This window comes from Anopheles maculipalpis, chromosome 3RL, assembly GCF_943734695.1.
Source record: "Anopheles maculipalpis chromosome 3RL, idAnoMacuDA_375_x, whole genome shotgun sequence".
NCBI lineage: Eukaryota > Metazoa > Arthropoda > Insecta > Diptera > Culicidae > Anopheles > Anopheles maculipalpis.
In genome coordinates, this window is record NC_064872.1 from 70,950,822 (window position 1) to 70,967,263 (window position 16,442).

Here is a 16,442-nt window from a genome sequence, read left to right on the forward strand (position 1 = left end):
TCACCCGCCCTAACTAACTCTCCCAGCTAGTCCGTAACGATCGTGACTATCGCTGCACTAGATCGCAACAGAATCGAAGTAGATGCGCAAGATTGCATCTCATTCATGCTCGGACAACCTGCACCAAGCTCTACCGTCCAGCAATTCCTCCCGTCCATTGTGCAACGGATGGAATGTAATCGCGCCATCGCGGAATTAATTACCGAAATTCCCACCGATCGTCAGTGTGTGGTTTTGCGAAGATGAGAACATCATCAGCGCCAATTTTTAAGGTTGCACAGCGTAGTAAAATGTTTAATGATGACAACCTTTGACGACCTTCCGAAACCGGATAGATTTATTATAAAAAAAGACCTTTGCTACATCAAAAGCATCATCTAACATATCCCGAAAGAGTTTTCGCACCCAACATACTGAGCGACCTTGAGTGTCAAAGCAGACAAACGATCACTCACATCGCTGTCCAGATTGTTGGGATTTTTTTTTTTTGCCAAGATTCGCACACGTTCACCAGGGGAATTACGATGGTTTGGCCTTGGGTCGTCATGGATTGTTGCTTAAGATCGTAAAGTAAAAAAATAAAAAAATGCATCAACCTTAACATGACATCAGTACGCTTGCCTGTATGGTCCGTTCCCAATGATAGAGGAAGCCTCAGGCCATTAATCGCTTCGAAACATATCAAAGAAGCAAGCAAACAAGTAACAACAGTTCAATCTCAAGCCGTTTGAAAACAAAAAATCGGTAATCAGCGAAAAGATGAAGCAAAGAGGAAATAATGAACCGAGACTTTGTTGTTATACTTTGCTGATATGAGTTACTTCAACAAAATTTGGAATTCAGTGACTGATTTGTGCATTTAAATCGATAGTACAGAATGACCGATAGTAACCAAAAGCCGATATCTAAGATACGCATAGAGTATGTTAATGCATGTGTTTTCTTAAAGTACCACCAGCAATTGTTTTAAAGTTTTAGTACCAAACAAGGAAATGTATGAGATCATCATCCACTACAATCCAGCAACCAGTCGCTGTAACATTGCCAATGCTAACATCATTTGCCCTCGTTTTTCTTTTCCTGACTGCCTTCCCTAGCAATGAGCATACACTATGAAAGATTCGGTGTTCCAGACACTACTCGAGCCCGCGACCACACTGGCAGGGTTTGGTAAGAAGCAAGCACGGCAGCAACATTCCACCTGCACCAACAACCGGCGCGATGGTGGCCGCGGTGGTGGTGTTGCGGGATTCCTGCACCAGGACAAGTTTGGCCGGGCGCCGGTTTTCGCGCTGGGGCTGCTGTTTTGTGTCACCCTGTACCTGTACTTCACGACCACCGCCTGGACCGATACGACGCAGATGATCGTGACTATACCGGGAGATGATGCAGACCTGCCCGGACCGAAAGGTAAGGCGTCAGAACCGAACACCCGAACAGCAGCTCTCTTGGTCTTTTGCTGGTGGTGCGCCCGTCTGTCTGCATGATGAGTGTTTGTTTTATGGGTTTTTTGATGCATGGTTTTATCTGCATTTGTTTGTGCGTGCGTGTGTGTGTGTGTCCGTCTGTAAGTGTGATTTAAAATTGATATTAAAACCTATCTAACTGAAAAAGATTATTTAAATTGTGTATAATTTAATTTTTTAATAGCAGTTTACATTTTCAATCTCAAATTTTGAACAATAATATTGCAAACTTACATATTTAACTCCATTTATGTTAGAATAGAAGGTAGTTTCATTATTCATGTAGTTAAAGAGCTTCTAAAATTGGAACAATTAATTATAGTCTTTCCTTTTTTAAGACCACAAAAAGAACTAAAAAGCAACAAAATTCCTCCCCAAAATTTTTATTTTAAATTGGAAAAGCACTATGCATTGCGTGTTTTATTGCTTGAAAATATTATAAATAATGAAACAGCTGCTTACTTTTGCCAAAATAATATTTTTCCTGAACCAAATACAGAGCTAAAACACACAGCTTAATTAGTTGCAATGGTTTCTACAGTCTCTTTGTAGCTAGTATCCCCTTTTACTTGACTTTTGTTTCCGCGCAATACTGCCCAACTGCACCTTTAGAGCACACGTGCCAAATAATATCTCACCGTAAACAGCCGCAGATTAGCAGCATAAATGCCGAATTCGATTGGTTTTTAATACTGTCTTTTTTATCTCCCCATTTATTCTTCCTTCTTTGGTTTTGTGTTACGATACGTTTCTTCCCAAAATAAAACCAAAATAAATAAAAAACATGCACTATCCGTGGCGCAAAAAAAAAATTGTTCGATTTATACAATCAAATTAAACTGAATGTCCCACCCCTCATGACAAAACCTACCTGTTTGTGTGTGTCTATCTATGTACAACTGTATGATTTATTGCGTGCAAAAATAAAATTTTATTTAAATTAAACACATTGTACACGCGCCTTGCAAAATTCACAACACCCCAACACCACCGTCCCGATATCATTGTGACTTTATCGTTTAATTCTAATGCACGCCAAAACTTACACGTTCCGTTTATTTGATGTATAAAACCACTAAAATCATAATCCAAAAATCATAACAAAAAACCGGAATTTCCTCGTTTGTGTTTTGAAATTTGGTACAAAAAAAAAACCCCAATTCCAATTGATCCCACCAATCCCACCACTGTAACAATTATGTTAAACATCAAAAAAGACCAAATTGCAACAAAATGCACCACCAACCACCAGCATCACGATGCTTCACAAGCGAGCGCAGATGTACTGCAACTCACTTCCAATCGAATTGTTCCGATCGTTCCCCAAACCAATGCCTCCACCACTGTCATCACTGTCCCTGCTGTCGCAACTGATCGGTCTACGGTGGCTGGGACATTATCCGCGCTTACTAACATCACCACCGAACCGACCGATCCGTACGCTCCAGTGCCAAAGGGGTTCATCGTGTGGGGACCGGGCTGTCAGATCATGGACCTAAACCCGGTCGCGAAGGACGTGATGCGGCTGTTCAGCAAGGAGCGGTTTGTGCCGTGCAGCCCCAAGCAACCGCTAACCACGATCGAGCAAAGCTTCGACAATGACACGGTGCTGGTGCGCTTCCACCGCGATCGGATGGATGCGTTTATGCCGCACTATATGCGGTACGTACGGTGCTGTTATCAGAGCATCGAACGATCCGGCACGAAGGACAAGGCTGATAAGAATTTCTGGTACGTACCGGGGGCGTTCGGTTTGAGGTGTGAAATGGGAGATGAGCTTTGTTGCAATTAAACGTTTGTTTGATCATTCGCAGGGTTGGAGAATGTATTGCTTTCAACGAATCGTTCCTGCTGCCACCGTCTGTACGCAACGGAATTCTAGTGCGATGTAAGGCCGGTGTATCGGAGTCGAGCAAGTCGAAAAAAGCCATCTACACCAATGTGCATGCACTGATACGTCCGCAGCCGAATGTGCGAGAGCGTATCGATAAGTTTAATGGACGTACGGAGAAGCGACCGCTCAGTGTACTCATGATTGGTATTGATAGTATCTCCAGACTGAATCTTATCCGAGCGATGCCACACACAGCGCAGCATCTATACGATACTGGTTGGTTCGAACTGAAAGGATACAATAAGGTAGGTTGGAAATGGTTGGAAAGAGCCTTTGAAATGAAGTTTAGCTATTGAAACCATCGAAAGTCTTCGTAGGAACACTCCTCTTCAATCAATTCATCTCCTACGTTTTTATAGAGGCTTTGAGTCTCTGACACTACATTCGCCTCTCTACTGTAGACAAAACGTGCCATCTCCTCCAATGATCTCTGATTTATGTGGTCAACACAGGAGAAAGGACAGCTTTTATAGTTATACTTTTTAGAAAAGCACCAACTTATTTTTTCGTGTTTCTTCTTGGGATCACAAGTCCTGGCAGAATGTTTTATGCATTAAGATGACCATGGACGTTCTTGCTCCTGGATACCGCAATGAAGTGTTGTTTTTGGACAGCTTATGTATATGGTAAAAAATACGATTAATAGCTCAGACAATCAGTGAAATTGTATAAATCTGTTTAATTTTGAAAACATCCATTATATCCTTTCAATTAACCATTCACCATCACTAATTACTATCTTTATCATCTCTCCAGATCGATGACAACACCTACCCCAATCTGATGGCTATCCTAACCGGCTACAACAACTCACTCGCCTACTCCATCTGCAACCCAAAAAAGGTGGGCCAACTCGAGGAGTGTCCGTTCATGTGGAAGTACTTCGCCGACAATGGATACGCAACGGCATACGCCGAAGACGAAGCCGCTATCAACACGTTCAACTATCACAAGTATGGCTTTGTAACTCAACCAACCGATCACTACTTCCGACCAGTAGCACTAGCTGCCGAGAAAAATCTGTCCAAGAAGATGAAGAACTCTCTCACCTTCTGTCTCGGGTATCAGAACTACGCTGACTACATCTACCAGTACGCGCTGGACTTTGCGTCGCAGTACAAGAACGATCCGTACTTCGGACTGTTCTGGACCAACACGTTCAGCCACAACGATATTAGTGATCCATCGTCCATGGATCAACGGATGAAGTACTACGTCGAGCAGCTGGATGAGCGAGGCATTCTCAACAACAGTATGGTGGTGTTCTTTAGCGACCATGGGCTCCGTTTTGGACCCGTCCGTATGCTGCTCACGGGATGGCTTGAGGAGCGATTACCATTCAACTTCATCTGGCTGCCCGATTGGTTCCGCGAGGAGCATCCGCAAATTGTACAAGCGCTTAAGATCAACCGCAATCGCCTAACGAACCCCTACGATCTACACGCAACACTGAAGCACGTACTGGAGCTTTCGGGTCGCATCGATAATCTTCCCGGTCCGCTTAGCTGTCCCAACTGTCAGAGCATCTTCGTGGAAGCTCCCTGGAATCGATCGTGCGAAGAGACAGCGATCGAATCGCACTGGTGCACCTGTGCCAACTTCCAGCCCATCGACAAACGCTCCCCGATGGTGCAGCGTGCGATCGCGTACGTGATTGATTACGTGAACCGTGATCTGGAGGACCATCGGAACAGCACCACGTCCAACTATGCATGCGCTAAGCTAACGCTCGGCTCGATCACACTTGCGAAAATGGCACGTGAACCGAAGGGAAAACTGCCCTACAAGGATTATCTGCTTATCTTCGAGGGCAAACCGGGTGGTGGAAAGTTTGAGTCTACCGTCCGACACTACCAGGAGCGGGATGCATTCGAGATTACTGGGTCCATTAGCCGGCTGAATGAGTATGCGACTCAGAGCGAGTGCATGCACATAGACTACCTACGGAAGTATTGTTACTGCCAGCGGACGAAGATTTTCTAGCCGCGGCCATCAAGTATCGAGAACGAGTGGGCGAACATATGCATATTTGTAGTGAAAAGATTAGTAATCGTTTTATTGCGGCCTAAACTAGCGAATGTTGCCCTTTAGTGTGGGCATTCAATTTTTCAAAAGCTTATAAAGCTATTCTCCTACACCATTCCAAACCCCATTGTTGAATATTGGACCTTCTTGCCTGTTTTCTTTTTTTAAATTTCTACTTCTAAATCAAATTTCCTACTGTTAAAAGCTATCATTCATCATCCAACGCTCTACTACTTCAAACAAAGTTATTACGATACGTTAGAAAGGACTCGCTCATAGTTTATATTAATCTAATTACGATAAGCCTAGTACCAAAATCGCTTTCAAGATAATTGAACGAATCAATCGACGTTCCTTTTGTTTGGGAAGGTGTGTAACTGTTTTGCTGAATCTCATGTATAAGCTGTTTTTTTGGTAGAAGCAATCTGTGCCAAGAAGGAGAAGCCAAGGGCGACCAGGTATAGGAATAGGAACTGTAGTAGGACTAATAGGACTGTAGAGCCGTGATCTGTAGAACAGTAGAGTTGTGAAATAGAACGAAGCAAATTGATAGCAGTAAAGTAAAGTAATGCAAACGAATTGAATTCGAGACGAAATTGCTGAAACATTCTCGTCAGGTTAGCAAATTTCGAAGAAGGATCGCTCTGTCACGTTCTTTTTTTTTTTTGGGCAGGTTAGTTAACAACATATAAACCCTCCCAGCATATAAATCGAGCGAACGAGATCGAGAATAAGTTAGTAGATATTTTGAACAGCTATTACTATTGTTACGATGCCGAGAATGTGAATATTTTTCCTTTTTTTTTACTGATTGTAACACAACATGTTAGCATTAGTGGACTTGATTTAGCGTGGACCAACAGACATGCTAGCTAGCTGTAGCGTGTTGCAACGAATGTCACTCTTGCAACGAATAGCTGAGTAGGGTGTTATTGCCAGGAAGGAGTATATCAAAATCGAGACCCCGCGAATGTTGTGAATCTAGAGAGATGGGATGGAAGTACATCCCGTAGGAAGTAGTGTAAAATTTACATTCATTCTGAAGTAGCGTAAAGAAGGGTGTTGAATTCGTAGGATCAATGGAAGCTGTAGGACCAGACGTCCTTGCCTCGTTAGCGCACAAGACACGAGAAGAAGTGGTGAGAAAATGAAAGCTAGTGATTACCTTTAACGAACAATAGAACCGAAATAAGATGCGTCCGAGGAACTCTGTAAATAGTGCAGCATTATTGCGCAGGCTTTGGCAGCCGGCAGTAAAGTAGTCGCAGCCCCAGGATATACAACCGTTAGTGACGACAGAAAATCAAACAAAATGTGAAGCGGAAACTCAAACCAGATGAATACTATTTTACTTTTGTTATTGAAGACCGATTGGAACTATTACAAACAAACGTGCAGTGCAAAGAGGGTTAAATAAATGGAATTAGAAGATCAAAAACACTGATGGTTCACTGATGCTTTTGCATTCGATAAGTAATAAGATTAATTTATTTCGCAAATTTGATACATGGTACGTGAGGTTTGGTGATTACCCTAAGCTTCCTGCTGTCGATCGTTGTTGGTCGTTCCGAAGTGTGCATTCAAGTACGCATCGAACCTGGACACGGCACTGAACGAACTTCGCGCACTTCGTCGATCGTTTCCAAAGCTGCCGCCCGCAAACGCACCATCGTCCAGTTGATCGACCGAGAAGGTACGCGTCGTGAGCAGCATTCCGACGGCAGACGTCGTCCGCGTGATGTTACCCTGCGATGGGAACTTGGCGAAGCATGTACACACCTTGTCCAGAGCACACGATCCTGTCGGATCGGAGCTTGAGCTGGGTGCTTGCTGTTGTGGGAGACACTCGGCTCTGTTGGGCGATAGCTTGGTGGTTCGCAACATTTGAATGTACTCTGCTGTTACAAGACGTCCTTTACAGTTTGAACAATACATTGAGCTCGGTTGGGCGGAAGCGGCAGATGGTTGTACCGACAGTTGTCTGTCTGCCATATGTTGCTCTCGACAGACGGGACAATATTTGCATATCATATCATAATTGCTGGTGGAAGTGGATATGGTAGGAACGGAAGGCACGCTTGTGGCGGTGGTGGTAGTGCTTGCAGGAATGATAAAGGGAGGACTGTTTGGTTCACAAAGACAAGAGCTTAGTGCAAATGAAGCGGACGTTGTAAGCTGTGACTGTGTTGTTCGATTAGAGTTGATCGTTTCCTGACTGCTGTCGGTTGAGCTGAAGCAAAATCAGATTCGCCAAGTTAATAGACGTTTCAAATAAAAAAAAAACCTTGATAATACTTACACCCCATGACCTTCTTGTGGCCCATTTCGGTATCCAAATAAGTATGCGTCAATTTCCTGCATCTGATCAATGTCCAGCGTGTTGTATGTGTTTTGCACCGTAGACGACGAAGGCATGGGTTGCTGTCGTTGCTGCTCCCGACTTGGTTCATCTAAACTACCACCAAAAGTTTGCCAGGAACGCTCCGTTCGGTTGTAACCATTCCAGACAGGAGTTGGAAGTACGCCACTTAGGGGAGATGGTTCCGAATTGCCACTCGCTGGCCCACTGTTGCTCGTACTGGTGTTAATACTGTTACTGGTAGCGGTATTTCGGTCACTGTTCACAGCATCACAGCTCATTGTAAAAGGCATCGTAAGGATAGTGCTGGAAGGTGTCACAAGTGTAGAGTTGGTAGTATCCGCAGTGGTACACGTCGATGTACAAATAGTGCTCGGTAGAAGGTTTATTGCGAGCGTGATCGGAACAGCGTTTTCCTGATGGCTGCCCGACATACCGCCGTTCGCAATGCTGGCCGCTGGAAGGGTGGCACTATGGAGCGCGAAGAACCGAGCATTGCTTTGGTCGTACGTTGGTGGCGGACTGCCCGTGGCATGGCTGACGATGACGCTCTGGCTCGGGCCCGCAGACGACGCTGGAGTTTCTGTAAACGCCATTCTAAATGTCAAAGCAAATATACTACGGAAACCTGCATTCGTTCGCCGTGGCCAACACAAACTCACCCAGTATGCGGGAGCTGATGAAGAAATCGCCGCGCTCGTCCAGATTGCTCCAGTTGGCCAACCGTAGATCGTGATCCTCCGCATCGATATCCGCATCGGAGTAACGATCGTAGGCATCACTATCGGTTGGACCGCTGTCACCGAGATTGGGTCCCGCTCCAAGCGAAAATCCACTGGTCGAAGGAGTACTTTCCGATTCGGGAGGCAACTGTACCTCCAGGATGGGATTATGCACTTCGGAGGTGTTGCTCTGTCTGCGTGATCGTCTCATGCGACTACGCCGCCCAGAAGCGGAAGAGGACGATCGTCGACGACGCTTCCGTTTCATCTCCTCGTCCATGCCAACCTTAATGATCTCATCGTAGTCTGGGGGCGCTTCGTACACCGGTGGGTCGTCTAGCTCTTCCGCGCCATGAGTATTGTTGCTATCTACATGAATAACGCTCACTAAAGATGGATTCTTTGCAGTGCACTGCGCAATAAGGTAGGAAGCAATCACTTACCTAAAAGCTCACTGATGGTTTGCAGTTGACTCTGAAGCTCGCGCTGCTGACGTGCCCGATTCCCGGTACGGTAGAGCAGTACGATCAGGGCCGATATGAGCATGATCAATCCGAGGCTGCTTGCGATGAAAATTATCGTAGCTGTACGAAGATCCGGGTAGCGGTCCATCTTGGGGAAGTAGTAGTTCGGGGTATGTGCGTACCAGCGACGATCCATCGGTCCGTTCGACCATTCCTGAACGCAGCTTTCCGGTTCGTCACTATTATCGCCACAGTGGTCAAAACCATCGCAGTGTAGTTGAATCGGTATGCATTTACGGTTCTGGCACAGATACTCTGTTCCCATGTAGCAATCTGTGCCGAAGAGAAGAATGTTTTGAAAAGGATGTCCTGATCGCAAGTTATGCAATCTAAACTCTTACCAAGATAACTGAAGCCCGCATAAACTAAAGCCAACCGCGACAGATATCCAAAGGAAGCTCTCAGATGTACATAAAACCCAGACGTTAGAGGCACAACTAAATCTTTCCTGGCAAGTGCACCATCACCCTTCGTCACACTGAGCACCGTTCCGTCCGAAGTGGTTCCCTGGATGATCGTCAGCATGGAATGCGGTCCTAGCTTCTCGAACGTGTCCACCTTCAGCGATAAATGAGTTTTCAGATGCGCGTACGTGTTCGGTGGCTTTATCAACCACACGCAATCATATATCCGACTTTCGTTGGCACTGTCCAGCATTTTCATCATCGTGATGGCACCACCAATATTTTCCACCACTCCACCGCAGTTCGTATTCGGATGCATTGACACGTCCCCAGCACTAGCAACGTGAAGGAAAGACACCAGCGCTCGATATCCGAGTCCAGAGCCTCCATTTGCGTAGAAGTGTATTATCATCGATGGTCCGGTACTTTGGAAAACGGGTGGACGAAATATTGCTCCCGAAACCACACCTAGCCGTTGCCCGTTCCAATCGTAAACTTCCATTGTGGAAGTTTTGGCAAGCTGAAAATCGCTAAAGATGACGTTGATCCGACAGGCCTCCACGTTGCAGCTGAGCACATATTCCTTCCCAAAGTCACGCGGATAGTAGGACGGGAAGTAAGGGGTCGTAATGATGCGATGGTGGAGATAGTTGTTGATGCTGGTAAGATTCTGTGCAAGGCCAGGATTAGCTTGAATAGTTTCACGGTTCCCTAAGGAAGAGCAGGACGTCCATTCACATTATAAAAACGCAATATAACGCTCCAAAATCTCTCAGGCTTGTATGCTTACGTTCAGCGACATATTCCAGCGTGAAGGCATGCGTGTGGTTACTCCAATAGACGAACTTGATCAGCACCGAACGGGTTTGCGTTTGGTAGACTACATCGTGGCCACAGTTTCGCCGACCAGTGTATTCCGTCGAATCGAACGGTGGCTCAGTAAACTCGAGATAATCGCACCGGCAGGGTGGTTCATTATGCACCGAACACTTGGCCGGAAAGTTCGAGTAACTGTAGCATGAAGGTGTCAAGGGTCATGGGTGAGTGTTAAAAATCGATAAGAATTAGAGTTATTATCCAACGCACATCCGCTGATCCGTCGCTAATGGTAGAGAGCGAGTCGAGAGCTTATGATTTTGCTGCTTACCTTAATGAGATTTTAAAATTGCACGATGGACAGGTAACCAGCTCAAGCGTACAGACGTTTGGGACAGCGGTATGGTTTGCTAATGTTGTCCGAGGAATCTGCAAGCATCGAGGATCATTGATGGATTTATGTATATTTTGTACTTGTTAGTTATTAAACATCTATTCCAAACTTGATGGATTTAAGTATGTGAGGGAATGTATCTGACCCTCAACTTCATTTGGCGATCCCCTTTGAGTAAACTCAATAAAAAAATAGTCTTTGTCCAGATCTTCCTATACGCGGACCGGGCAGCCGGTGGAGCCCTCATCCGGATAGAGGCCCAATCTGAAGCTCAAAACGACATGGTTGTTGTAAATGCTGGCCAGATCTGATGGATCTGGTCCCTAAAGTCGCTTCGTGTGTATCTCCCCCGCTTAGCACATTGAACTATGCTTCTTGAAGGTAGCATGTCTTCACAGGACAATAAACGCAGCTCCCCTCCCCACTCCGCTCAACATTTTTGATTTAGATAGTGATAGACCCCGATATCCTACCCGGCAAAGCCATTCAAACTGCTAGATCTGCCTTTTCACCCCGTGTTATAGGATGTAGAATTACAGAGCCTTTCATATGCAATGGCCCGCATTTCTGCTTAGGTCTCAGAAGGGCTAAATCTGCCTTTGTCGTTGTCAATGATCCACGATTGTATGCCTTGACCTTTAGTGTGCTGACTCAGTTCATTAGGTCTTATTTCATGCATCACTAGTCCGAGTGTGGAGAAACGTGCTCAAACAAAGAGTCCTTAAGTTATAGACGTATGAGAAAACGTATACAACATGTAACGACAACATCCGATACACTTTCCAATCATGAGTTCCTGTCGGACACGGAAAACATTTTGAATCCACTACATCCACGTCCACTTCCGTCAAATTTCTGGCGCTACCCATCCTCGAATGTGTTGACACTGTTGTCGGCCCACTAATCCAATTAACAGCCCTAATGACTCACAATAATCGATACCACTGCACTGAACAACACTTACGTAAGGTACCGTCACATTAGTCGCCTGTAGTTGACCACGATCTCCCAGCTCGAAGTACACCCGATGGCCATTGTACACTCCGCAGATTTCATTGCTCCGAAACACTTTCGGCATGCATTGCACAGACGGAATTAGTAAGGATACACCGCACAGAATCACCAGACCGATTGTCAACGGTACGGAGAGCGAGCAAGGTTTAGCCGACCGGCCACTATAAAGCATACTCAAACTGCAAAAACTTTCGTTTAAAGAGATCTGCTCTGGAATGAATTCAAATTTTCAAGAATACTTCTCCAACCGCTGACTCCTCTAAGGGTTATTGCTAAAGATTGTGAAAATGGTTCTTTTCCCGGCGTAGTTTTCCGCAGCTCCGTAGTTTCGTGTTCGTTTCGTTTGAAAGTCGCGTTGATACTGATTTCCCGCTTGCCTCTTGGGATAACGTCAACGGTTTTCCGGAAGCCGTACAACTGTCGCGAGCTATGGCGGAGGAGAAGGTTGAACGGCTAACAAACGCCTAAGGGCCAGTAGGTTATATCGTACACGCTGCAAAAATGTGAAAGAATAGCGTGGCGATAATAAAAACAGGTTACGTTGTTCGGAGTGTTGGCAACAGTGGCACATAAAAAAACATTATCTAGGCGTCTATTTTCCCATATGGTGCGCACAATCGTTACATCCGTTTTACGTTATGAACGACAAGAAGAGGATTTATTTAGTCCTTATATCATGCAGCTTACCGATGGCGTACTGGGGAAAGGATATAATTGGTCATCTAATAGTGAACCGCGCGCTGGCGACCGGATTTGAAAGTTTTGTCTAGAATCTGAGACCGTTGGAAGTTCCAGCGACTAGTTCCATAAAAGGAAGTTCATTCATACTTATTGTGCCAACGCTTGTGTTGTTCGGTCTGTTGTTGGGCAGTTACAGGGTCTACTTTACATAATCGATTCCAACAAACAAAAGTAATTGTTACTCATTACGAAATACAGGACAAAGAACCGTACAGTATAGCTTTTATTTCCACGGACGAAATGCAATACACCTAGCTAGAATTCCATTTTCATGTCACTGAGTGCCGCCGCTTTCCCTTTGAACGTTTGCTCCAGCTTGCGAAGAAACTCTTCGAATACGACCGTGCCTTTGAACATGCTCGTTTTCTTGTAGTCTTTAATTTTTGAACGATTCTCTTCGCCTTCAACCGTATTCTTTTCGTCGAATGTGTTCACCTCCTTCAACAGATCGCTGTTTAAGAATATACAAAAGAGAAGCATTTTTAAATGGTGCGATCAGGAGGATCAACGGTGTAACATGATACTCACATTATGGTAGGCACATCCGTCGGGTCAAACTTGGAGGCGATGTTTGGGTTGAAGGGAATGCACACTTTGCCCGTTTTTGGATGCACACAGAAGGGCGATTTCAGTAGATGGTTAAAGCCCTTCGTAACGTTTATGTCGAGCCGGGGATAGGTGAACGCCAAAATGACTTCCTCCACGATGTACTTGTACCGTCGATACCTGTTGATATTGCCCGACATGCGTAGTTCCTCGAAGTATGCGACAAACTCCTTCCAGACGCTCTTCGAATCACTCGGGCCTGCTTTAAAGCGCTTTTCTAGTTCACCTCGCATCGTCTGGTCCTGCACGAGTGCCAGCAATTTTTTCACACCCTCGGGCTTTCCGAAAACATTCTGATCCACCAAACATATCTCTTCGAACAGTGGTGCTACAATAGTATACGCACGCTTCACACTGTGATGCATCTCGTCGTGTATGATTACCCGGGAAACCGTTCCTTCCCCGCCAGAAATCAACACATTCAGGTACTGGGCGATAGCGGACCGGGCAGCCGTATCAAGATGACGCGCTGCCTTGTCCGATACCCAGCAATGGATACCACGCCGACCACTGAATACCCACAGCAGATGTTCAAACCCGAAATCTTCTCGCAGTGCTTCATCCAATACCCGGCACGCAATGGACATAAACTTCCAGCAGAGCTGGCAAACATTCGCCTCGTTGCAGCACGTGCGTATGTCGTCATAATCGGTCATATCGATATCAAACACCAGCTCCCTTTGTACGGGCTGTACGGCAACGCTGCCACGGTGATCCTTTGGACGAACATTGTACACCGCACCGATATCGATTTTAAAAGGTGCTCGGGAACAAATTTCACGCTCAAGCTCCTGTTGTGTTTCAAACGATTGGTAGCGTATGTAAACATCGTGCTGCAAGGTGAAGGAAAATTCTCGATTCGAAAACACGGACGATTCAGCTACGGAGGGAAACAGGTACGAAATTAATGAATGAATCACCAGTGTGCAGGCTGTAACATTCTCCCTTGGGAATAGACGGTAACTTACAGCGTCCGTAAGACATCCATCGATAAAATTGTTTGTGGGGAAACAAGCGTTTATAGTACAGTGGCAACAGGTCCTGCAGTATGTTGGGGTCGAACTCTGCCTTAGTTTTTGTTGTGGAATCTTCCAGTTCAGGCATTTTTTGTGGAAATAATTAATTAAAAACACGCACTAGATGCGAGGCGACTGTTGAACGAAAACGAAATGTTGTATAAATGTAAAAGCGCGCCAAAATAAATAAATAAACAAACAACAAACTGACAGATAACCTCTGTACAGCGGTTTTGAGGTGTTTCTGTACAGCGGCGTGTTACAGCGGAGTATTTTGAGGTTCCTTTTGTATTTATTATTGCGTTTCATACTTTATTTTATTTTAAATACAAAAATCAACAATTTCACACGTATTTATGGCCTCACAAAGAATCAAACCTGTGTATTTGTTCAAACTGCTCTCGGTTTAATTGGATTTCTTGCTTGAAATAACATCATTTGTGTTTCATCACTTTAAAAAAAATATCATCGATTGTATATTATGAATTTACATCGTATTGTGTCCTCCTTTTTTCTGTTAAGTTCCTTTTTTACTATTTCATTCATGATATACAGCACCTAACGACATTTCCAAGGTAATTAAATATCATAATTCTAATTTCCATTCCAGCAGCGCTACCTCTTCCCTACACATCTTGCTCATGTGTCATAAATTCTTCAACAAAAAAAGCAAACGAAAGCAAGAAAGGAAGAGTGTAAATAAGATCATCTCCAAAAAACTAAAGTTGCCAAGTGTGTTGAAAATAAACTTTCGATGCTGACACTGTTCCCGGGTAGGCGTGGAATAAGCCCACGTCGGAGATAAGTTGTGGGTGCATCAACACAGATTCACTGGTCAGGCGATAAGCATCAGCCTACACCACCTACACGTACAATTGCGACGAAGGTAGTGAAAGCAGAGCCGCAGTGGCAGCGTCACTGATTGTGGTACCAGTGGAAAACATCAACATACCAGCCACTGTTTGGCAAGTTTGTCGAGAGAAGCAATCGGAGACGGTTCACGGAACGCTGGAACCATGTACTGTCTGCAATGTCTCATCCCGGTGCTGCTGATTCCCAAGCCCACGAATCCGGCCCTGATGCAAACGCACGTGATGTTCATCGTGCTGTATTTGATCGGGTTCTTCCTCGAGCGTAAACCGTGCACCATCTGCAGTCTGGTATTTCTGATGGCCGTGTTTCTGATCTGCAACAGTGGCGTCGGGAACTGTCTGTTCTGGGGCAACTGCGAGGGCCACACGTGCGACAATGGCTAATCGAATGGCGGGCAAAGGATCAAGAAGTCGGCAGCGAGGGAGAGATTGAGCTGATTTGAATCGGTTATTTGGTGATTTCGGTGAAGGTTTATTTCTACTGTTTTGTATCAATTTTTAATATCTTGATTGCTTTTTTTACCACATCGACTAATTCTATCAATATGGCCAAAGATTTCTGTGTCCTATAAGCGTATCCAGCTGCAGGCTCTAACTCGTAGCCTCCGTTACTAGCCATCGTAGCTAAATTAATTGTTTTATGTGTGTTTTTAAGTTGTTGAATTGGAGTTTTTGTTAACCGCTCTCCGTTGCCTAAATGTTTTCTTTGTTACGCCCGCCCAGTGTTGGGTATATTTCGAGAACACAAAGACTGCAGGACGCAGATCAATCTTACACGCAAGCAAACGCGGTTGTGCTATGCTCGGAACCAGAGCCTCTGAGATTGGAAACTAGCTGATTCGTCCTTTAAACACAATCTGCTACGAAAGCGGAACGAGCGATAATAGATATTAGATGTAGCTTACCCCCGTGATGTGATTTGATAGTGGAAATGTTGAAATTCGGTCTAAATGTAGTACGATCGACCGAGAAGAAAATTGAACTTATTGCTTACCGCAAAACGTACAGGTTGATAAACTTTAGTAGCATCAAGTGTAGCAGTGACACACGTTTTTGGAATCATAATATGATTATCTTGTTCAGGATTAATGGTTGTTCGTTGATAATATTGGCAGTTCTAAATTCAATCAGTAAATCAATCATGTATCCCTGGCAACCCAGTGTTTGACTGTAACTGAGTAAGTCTCTGTCGATATTTTCAGGAAAAGCGTTTAAATTAAAAAATTAACCAAAACTGATTATCACTTGCTCGTCCGCACGACCGTCATGTTGGACATGCAGGACTACAGCTACATCAATTACCCGACCCAGAGTCATCCGTTTAAACCGTTAAATGTCAAACTGATTTTACGAGTCTTATCAGCCTCGCCCTTCGATAGTCGCATTGTTATCAGGTATTGATTAGCATCACATATGGGCGATTCGTATGGTCCTGTTTGGCTCTAGAACGGAAAATCAAGTATGGCGTTTAGCGCATTGAACTGAAAGAAAACTGCTAGCATAATCGCATAAAGCAACATATGGCAGCACGTGCGCTGCACGCTCGCGATCAAGAACGAAAATTGTACATAGTGGATGAACATACCATA

General features: G+C 44.8%; 4 protein-coding genes across 5 annotated transcripts; 2 read left to right on the top strand and 2 right to left on the bottom strand.

Annotated features, from left to right (window-relative positions):
• The first annotated feature begins 1,101 nt into the window (after window positions 1-1,101).
• Window positions 1,102-5,344, top strand: LOC126561675 (uncharacterized). 2 transcript variants are annotated; one of them, XM_050217967.1, is made up of 4 exons: window positions 1,102-1,410; window positions 2,684-3,197; window positions 3,281-3,605; window positions 4,117-5,344. In XM_050217967.1, exons 1-4 carry the CDS (start codon window positions 1,113-1,115, stop codon window positions 5,341-5,343), a joined length of 2,364 nt encoding a protein of 787 aa, XP_050073924.1. In that variant the 5' UTR covers window positions 1,102-1,112; the 3' UTR covers window position 5,344. The 2 variants fall into 2 exon arrangements, with proteins under 2 accessions (XP_050073924.1, XP_050073925.1); XM_050217968.1 differs by having other exon boundaries at window positions 2,915-3,197.
• Window positions 5,345-7,994: 2,650 nt separating this feature from the next.
• On the bottom strand, window positions 7,995-11,784 carry LOC126561714 (uncharacterized). Its single transcript, XM_050218020.1, has 7 exons — window positions 11,569-11,784; window positions 10,542-10,639; window positions 10,185-10,405; window positions 9,332-10,105; window positions 8,910-9,263; window positions 8,407-8,853; window positions 7,995-8,341 (listed from the first exon to the last, which is right to left on the bottom strand). Exons 1-7 carry the CDS (start codon window positions 11,680-11,682, stop codon window positions 8,130-8,132), a joined length of 2,220 nt encoding a protein of 739 aa, XP_050073977.1. The 5' UTR covers window positions 11,683-11,784; the 3' UTR covers window positions 7,995-8,129.
• An 818-nt stretch (window positions 11,785-12,602) lies between these two features.
• LOC126562311 (DNA primase small subunit) lies at window positions 12,603-14,069 on the bottom strand. Its single transcript, XM_050218771.1, has 3 exons — window positions 13,934-14,069; window positions 12,888-13,845; window positions 12,603-12,810 (listed from the first exon to the last, which is right to left on the bottom strand). Exons 1-3 carry the CDS (start codon window positions 14,067-14,069, stop codon window positions 12,615-12,617), a joined length of 1,290 nt encoding a protein of 429 aa, XP_050074728.1. The 3' UTR covers window positions 12,603-12,614.
• Window positions 14,070-14,994: 925 nt separating this feature from the next.
• On the top strand, window positions 14,995-15,237 carry LOC126563431 (bladder cancer-associated protein). The gene has a single exon (XM_050220076.1). The coding sequence runs from the start codon at window positions 14,998-15,000 to the stop codon at window positions 15,235-15,237; it is 240 nt and encodes a 79-aa protein (XP_050076033.1). The 5' UTR covers window positions 14,995-14,997.
• Window positions 15,238-16,442: the final 1,205 nt, after the last annotated feature.

Bases quoted from the DNA above. Each gene is read 5' to 3' on its own strand.
- LOC126561714 (XM_050218020.1), bottom strand. From the start codon at position 11,682: ATGCCGAAAGTGTTTCGGAGCAATGAAATCTGCGGAGTGTACAATGGC. The intron at 10,640-11,568 runs GTAAGTGTTGTT...CGATGCTTGCAG, and splicing joins CTAATGTGACGGTACCTTAC to ATTCCTCGGACAACATTAGC. The intron at 10,106-10,184 runs GTAAGCATACAA...GCTCTTCCTTAG, and splicing joins GCTGGAATATGTCGCTGAAC to GGAACCGTGAAACTATTCAA.
- LOC126561675 (XM_050217967.1), top strand. From the start codon at position 1,113: ATGAAAGATTCGGTGTTCCAGACACTACTCGAGCCCGCGACCACACTG. The intron at 1,411-2,683 runs GTAAGGCGTCAG...ACATCAAAAAAG, and splicing joins AGACCTGCCCGGACCGAAAG to ACCAAATTGCAACAAAATGC. The intron at 3,606-4,116 runs GTAGGTTGGAAA...TCATCTCTCCAG, and splicing joins AACTGAAAGGATACAATAAG to ATCGATGACAACACCTACCC.
- LOC126563431 (XM_050220076.1), top strand. From the start codon at position 14,998: ATGTACTGTCTGCAATGTCTCATCCCGGTGCTGCTGATTCCCAAGCCC.
- LOC126562311 (XM_050218771.1), bottom strand. From the start codon at position 14,069: ATGCCTGAACTGGAAGATTCCACAACAAAAACTAAGGCAGAGTTCGAC. The intron at 13,846-13,933 runs GTAAGTTACCGT...TTCCCTCCGTAG, and splicing joins ATGGATGTCTTACGGACGCT to CTGAATCGTCCGTGTTTTCG. The intron at 12,811-12,887 runs GTGAGTATCATG...ATTCTTAAACAG, and splicing joins ACGGATGTGCCTACCATAAT to CGATCTGTTGAAGGAGGTGA.